The sequence below is a fragment of the Anopheles stephensi genome, chromosome 3 (assembly GCF_013141755.1).
Source record: "Anopheles stephensi strain Indian chromosome 3, UCI_ANSTEP_V1.0, whole genome shotgun sequence".
Classification (NCBI taxonomy): Eukaryota; Metazoa; Arthropoda; class Insecta; order Diptera; family Culicidae; genus Anopheles; species Anopheles stephensi.
The window spans coordinates 20,601,300-20,606,540 of record NC_050203.1 but is presented as its reverse complement, the minus strand read 5'-3'; the positions used below and the strand labels follow the sequence as shown (position 1 = coordinate 20,606,540).

The 5,241-nt window shown below is 46.1% G+C and overlaps 4 protein-coding genes across 6 annotated transcripts; 2 read left to right on the top strand and 2 right to left on the bottom strand.

Annotated features, from left to right (window-relative positions):
• The first annotated feature begins 381 nt into the window (after positions 1-381).
• On the top strand, positions 382-1,495 carry LOC118512823 (zinc finger protein 706-like). The gene is made up of 2 exons (XM_036057798.1): positions 382-541; positions 834-1,495. Exon 2 carries the CDS (start codon positions 836-838, stop codon positions 1,067-1,069), a length of 234 nt encoding a protein of 77 aa, XP_035913691.1. The 5' UTR covers positions 382-541; positions 834-835; the 3' UTR covers positions 1,070-1,495.
• A 76-nt stretch (positions 1,496-1,571) lies between these two features.
• Positions 1,572-2,612, bottom strand: LOC118512824 (zinc finger protein 706-like). 3 transcript variants are annotated; one of them, XM_036057799.1, is made up of 2 exons: positions 2,275-2,612; positions 1,572-2,171 (listed from the first exon to the last, which is right to left on the bottom strand). In XM_036057799.1, exon 2 carries the CDS (start codon positions 2,147-2,149, stop codon positions 1,916-1,918), a length of 234 nt encoding a protein of 77 aa, XP_035913692.1. In that variant the 5' UTR covers positions 2,150-2,171; positions 2,275-2,612; the 3' UTR covers positions 1,572-1,915. The 3 variants fall into 3 exon arrangements, with proteins under 3 accessions (XP_035913692.1, XP_035913693.1, XP_035913695.1); XM_036057800.1 differs by having other exon boundaries at positions 1,572-2,196; positions 2,275-2,550; XM_036057802.1 differs by having other exon boundaries at positions 1,572-2,167; positions 2,275-2,427.
• Positions 2,613-2,742: 130 nt separating this feature from the next.
• On the top strand, positions 2,743-3,679 carry LOC118512822 (mediator of RNA polymerase II transcription subunit 20). Its single transcript, XM_036057797.1, has one exon. The coding sequence runs from the start codon at positions 2,952-2,954 to the stop codon at positions 3,609-3,611; it is 660 nt and encodes a 219-aa protein (XP_035913690.1). The 5' UTR covers positions 2,743-2,951; the 3' UTR covers positions 3,612-3,679.
• Positions 3,634-4,770, bottom strand: LOC118512821 (CDAN1-interacting nuclease 1). The gene is made up of 2 exons (XM_036057796.1): positions 4,431-4,770; positions 3,634-4,351 (listed from the first exon to the last, which is right to left on the bottom strand). Exons 1-2 carry the CDS (start codon positions 4,640-4,642, stop codon positions 3,676-3,678), a joined length of 888 nt encoding a protein of 295 aa, XP_035913689.1. The 5' UTR covers positions 4,643-4,770; the 3' UTR covers positions 3,634-3,675.
• Between the last annotated feature and the right edge of the window lie 471 nt (positions 4,771-5,241).

The following is a 5,241-nucleotide window of genomic DNA, read 5'->3' as shown; positions in this document are numbered from 1 at the left end:
TAAGAACATAGCTCCCTTAAGCTAAAATTTCTGCTCAGGATTGGAAAGAGGCGGTGGGGAGAGTATTTTATTGCACAATAAGCAATATTTCATTCGACTTTATTGAACCATCTTCGACCACACTGAAAGCACACTGTGAAGCTTTCGCAACGTGTGCTGCGGATTGCATACATTTAGGCGTATACCGTAAAATCGCGAACAAATTTCGTCAGGGATGGGCCTTCTCTAGTATTTTTCTGAAGAAACTAATTTCATTTAAGTTTACGACGCTTATCTGTATTATTAACCATTTTCTCTCAAGCTAAAATCGATCAGATATCGAAAAAATTAAATTTACAACAGCAAGCTCGACACCGTTTCGAACCACGCACTGTAAACGGACGCACCGAACAACGCAGCTGTCAAAATAAGCCTGATTGGCTGTCACGAACACAAAAAAAAATCAGAGAGAAAATTTTGCATGCCAAGCACACGACTTTGTACATATTCCGTTTATTTCCCCCCCGAAATTAGCTACTAAAACGCACTTCCTAAAGCAACAGTAAGTATTTATCGTGTGAAGCTCGCCCGCCGTGATACAGTGAACGGGAGAAAGCATCAGCTAACCCTCCCAGTGTGGTGATGGTTGGTCTTACAAAACGGGAAACACGGCGCAAAGTGCGTGCACTTGGGACCATACCTGTGCTGAGACACTCCACTGCATGGAGAGCTGTGATGTTCTCGAAACTGCGCCTCCCACCACCATTCACGCTGGGTGGTAGGCTAAGTGTGGCACATTCGCTAACCTGATTGCGTATCTGTTTTTTTTTTTCTTTCCATTCCCTTCATTGCAGCGATGGCACGCGGACACCAGAAAATTCAATCGCAGCAGAAAGCACAAGAAAAGGCGGCCAAGCTAAAGAAGCAGCAGGGCCACGGTTTGAGCGATCAGATGAAGGCGGCCCAGAAGGCGCTCGTGTTTTCCTGTGCAGTGTGCAAATCCCAGATGCCCGATCCCAAAACGTACAAGCAGCACTTCGAAAACAAGCATCCCAAAAACGATCTCCCCGCGGAACTGAAAGACGTCTAAAGCTGGTACGCGCTGTTACGCCTCCAGCCGCGTTACCGTCGCGCGTCGGAACAGCATGGTGCACGCACCTTCTGTACCGCTCTATCCAAAGAGTGCCGAGGGGGATGTGCGCAGGCAAAGCATTCTTTGTTTAGGGTGAACTTTTTCCCTCCAGTTCTTCTAACCAACCGCGCACAGCAACAAACAGCAGGCGACAGATGGGGTGTTTGTCGCCCATGGATCAGTTTTGATTTCGAGCCCGAAATTACTAAGTAGAGAATTTACTGCACGCAACGTTTAGGGCCAAGGCATGCTTCTGTTCGGTTTCCTAGGATACAGCAAGCAGACGCTACAACCATTACCATTCTTTATTATTCTGAGCAGCAAACTCTTTGATAATGTAACGATAAAGTAAACTAATAAAGCCGTTGACATTTTTTGAATAAGCCCCTTCTAGCGTTGAGCTTGAGTTGAGCCGGGGTGTCGGCGATAGAGTAAAATTTACAAACCGGCACATTTTGGATTGTGTATACAATTAGTCCTTTTATTTTATACTCGTTTCGGTCAGGTAATGGTGAAAATCGCTTGGAAACAAATGTAATCTGAAGAAATCGCACCAACGCTTTCCATCTATTTACATCGTGGAAGTAACGCACCGTTCCGGATCATCGTCTCTGTGCTAACTTAAATGCGCCTATTTTGTGTGTTTGTGTATGTGTGTGGAAAGTGGAGGAAATAATCTCAAGCCGGAACGCAGTATTTACATGCACACGTGCACTAGATCGGGAAAAATGCACCATCGTTGAAGCAATTCACGGAATCGAACCTCTCGGATAAGCGGAGCGCTCTGCTGGCTCGCTCGGTCCGTTAAACAGCTTTCAGTTCCGCGGGGAGATCGTTTTTGGGGTGCTTGTTTTCGAAGTGCTGCTTGTACGTTTTGGGATCGGGCATCTGGGATTTGCACACGGCACAGGAAAACACGAGCGCCTTCTGGGCCGCCTTCATCTGATCGCTCAAACCGTGGCCCTGCTGCTTCTTTAGCTTGGCCGCCTTTTCCTGTGCCTTCTGTTGCGATTGAATCTTTTGGTGACCGCGAGCCATTTTTGTGTTTTGTTTGGTCTATCTGAAAGCAAAATCGTGCGAAGTGGCTAGAGGTGGTACATTTATCCTACTCGTTCGGTATTCGGAGACTCGTTGTTCAAATTTCAAGTCCTGTTCATGCTTACCAAATAAAAGATGAATTTTACTCCGAATTTTTGTACAATTACAACGCAGCTTTGCCAGATGCAAATCCGAAGGACGCTTTCTATATGGCTGTCAAGCGCATCACCACAAGTCTGCTGCTACCACACACAAGCAGGCTTGCTGATGATTCCAGACAAGCTGAAAGTGTCTATTTCCCACACCTTTAAATCAATTTTCCGGTCCGCTTTTCGTATAAAGCGTTAATAAGCTTTCCTAATTCGTTGTAATATTGTAATCCAAGCTCCTGAATGCACTTCCAAGTGCATGCTGTCAAATGTGATGCTGGTTCGTTCGATGCAGTTTGTGGTGTTTTGTGTTTAAAATAAATTTATTCACATTTATGTTCATTTTCGTAGCGTGAAGCAACAAGTAAAATATTTTTCTATGTAAATGTTTCGAGTCGTTTTCCTCAAATTCCACCAAAAAAAAGTTTCATAAAATTGAAACTGACAGCATTTCATTAAGCACCTTGATTGCTGATAGAGTCTTTCGCAACTCTATTTACCTTGTGCCTTTTGACGTTTAACCCCGTTGGCAGCGGTAAACAATAAACAATTGCTTTCCGCACTCATTTCTTTTGCGCCCGGCATTTCTTTTCGTTTTTTTACAACAAAAGCTCACAAGAGAACCGCACATTTTACTCGCACCGTTCCACGCAATGGGGGTGACCGTTTTGCAACCCTACCCGGTGGAAAACAAATCTGGTGCGCAAACGATCGAGTTTCTGGTGAAGCGCGTCGTCGCTCTAGGTGCCGTACCGGCGGGACAGTTTCTGGTGGACTGTGAAACCTACAGCTCCAACCCTCAGCTAGGACCACCGAAAACGGTACACATACTGCACAATTCCGAGCAGCCCGCTTCCGTGTTTTCGATACTGGACACCGGCACCAAGCAGATACCGCTCGTGACGGACGGTTTGTTCGATCTGCTGATGACGCGCATCGCACCGGCCTACACTTCCAAGAAGCAGACGAAAATCGAATCGAAAGGACAACGGTTTGAGTTTGGCGATTTTCTGATCAAGCTGGGCAGCGTGACGATGAGCCAAAACTTCAAGGGAGTGCTGGTGGAGGTGGAATATCGGCCCTGCCTCGTGCCGGGCAGTTGCTGGGAGCTGATGCGCGAGTTTCTGCAAGGTTTCCTCGGCTCGAACGTGTCCAACTCGATGCCCGCCTACTTTACGCAGCGTTCCAGCGTCAATCCAAACCATTCCAAGGCGAACGACATCTATCAGCCAATCGATACGATTAATCAGTACTTGGAGCATTTTACGAACTATCGGAAGCAGACCATGGCACCGGTCGGCGCACGGCCGTAAACCCCTATCAAATCATTTGTAATTAAGCTTAAGAATATACAAGTATATTTAATTTCTAGTATCATTAACTGCCAGCGCCTTGTTTCTGTGGGTCTTCTTCATCGAGTACGGGTAGATTAAAGGTAAGAAATTCCATCTCATCCTTATCGGGGAACCCATCGGTCACTATCACATAATTACCATTATCCGGACAATCCGCAATGCTCTCTACGTACCCGAACCAGTATATAACGATGCCGGGTCCGAAGCGGTTCCCATAGCTCGACAGTTGATCCTTTACGTACCGTTTGTGCGAATCCATATCGCCGAACGATGCCTTACTCTCGATCCAATTGATCACCTGACCACGGTACATAAACGGTACTGCCATTTTCAGGTCCGGCGTTTTATCGTAGCCCGTCCGGCGAAGGTCACCCTCGTCGTAGAACACCATACCCGCTTCACGGGCCATTTTCTTCAACCGCACCTCGTACTCTTCGCCGATAAAGCGGCGCACCAGATCGGTGATAGGTCCATCCATGATCTCACTATACAGACAGCAGCTCACGTTCACGGCCAGCAACGAATCGGGTATCAGATCGGGCATACGCAGCATTTCGTTGATCTCCGATTTCGAAGCGTCGGGATAAAATTTTGCCAGAAAAATCCGACACAAAACCGTTGACGGAATGCGCCACTCGATGGCCATTTTCTGCAGTATATCTTGAGCGGTGGGTGTTTGCTTGGCGAGCGTTTGAAACCTACAATGCAGAGCCAGGTAAACAAAAATGCTTTAATTGTTACGAATGCTATTGGAATGAACGATTCCCTTTTACTTACTCTTTAACCATTGAAGCAGCTCGGGCGGTCAGTTTGGAGTGGTTCGATTTGACGCGCTGTATTACCTCTTTCGCCACGATGCTGCCGAGCGTATCCGGTGAGTACTCGGGAAACTTCGACTCCAGCTCCAAATTACAGTTGACGAACAGTCCGTTGTAGTTGCGGATGAAGGTCTGTATTTCGGTAAACCTGGCCACGCTAATCACGACCATCTTGATGCACTGGAGTGTAGATGCATACAGAGTGTGTGTGGCGGTGTTTAATCGCTCGTTGAGAGGCGCACTTGGCCTGCGAGCGCACACACCAGTGAAAGGTAAACAAACAACCAACACAGACGGGTATAATGACAGTTGACAACAGGTACAGCGAACGGACGTTGTTGCAGTTCGAAATGCAGACTCTGTTCGTTAGCAGGAGATCATGAATTCTATAATTTAATTCAGGTACACACTAAAAACGGCTGCCTGGAGATGGTATACCGCTTCGTGATAGCTTCCTGAACACCATAGCAAAAGATTCTGCTTCAAACCGCAGCCGCTGGAAATGTTTTGTCCGTTGCAGTTAAATTCAAATTTAGCTAAGGCTGTGTCATTTTGTTTGCTTCAAACGATTCATGATTTTGACAGTAGCAAACCAAACGTATTTTTAAGGCAAGCAAATTAAATAAGTCACATAAATTAATATGCCATCTCTTGAAGATTTAGTTATTTACATAAAACAAAATTACAGACATATGAAACCAAACATTTTCTACAGAAATTATCACACCAAACTCCGAACGGCAACTGTCAAACGAGCAGCAGCGTTTTTG

What these genes read in the sequence shown, in the direction of transcription:
- LOC118512823 (XM_036057798.1), top strand. Translation starts at nt 836, where the DNA reads ATGGCACGCGGACACCAGAAAATTCAATCGCAGCAGAAAGCACAAGAA.
- LOC118512824 (XM_036057799.1), bottom strand. Translation starts at nt 2,149, where the DNA reads ATGGCTCGCGGTCACCAAAAGATTCAATCGCAACAGAAGGCACAGGAA.
- LOC118512822 (XM_036057797.1), top strand. Translation starts at nt 2,952, where the DNA reads ATGGGGGTGACCGTTTTGCAACCCTACCCGGTGGAAAACAAATCTGGT.
- LOC118512821 (XM_036057796.1), bottom strand. Translation starts at nt 4,642, where the DNA reads ATGGTCGTGATTAGCGTGGCCAGGTTTACCGAAATACAGACCTTCATC. An exon ending in GCTGCTTCAATGGTTAAAGA is followed by an intron (nt 4,352 to 4,430) that starts GTAAGTAAAAGG and finishes TCTGCATTGTAG; the next exon opens with GTTTCAAACGCTCGCCAAGC.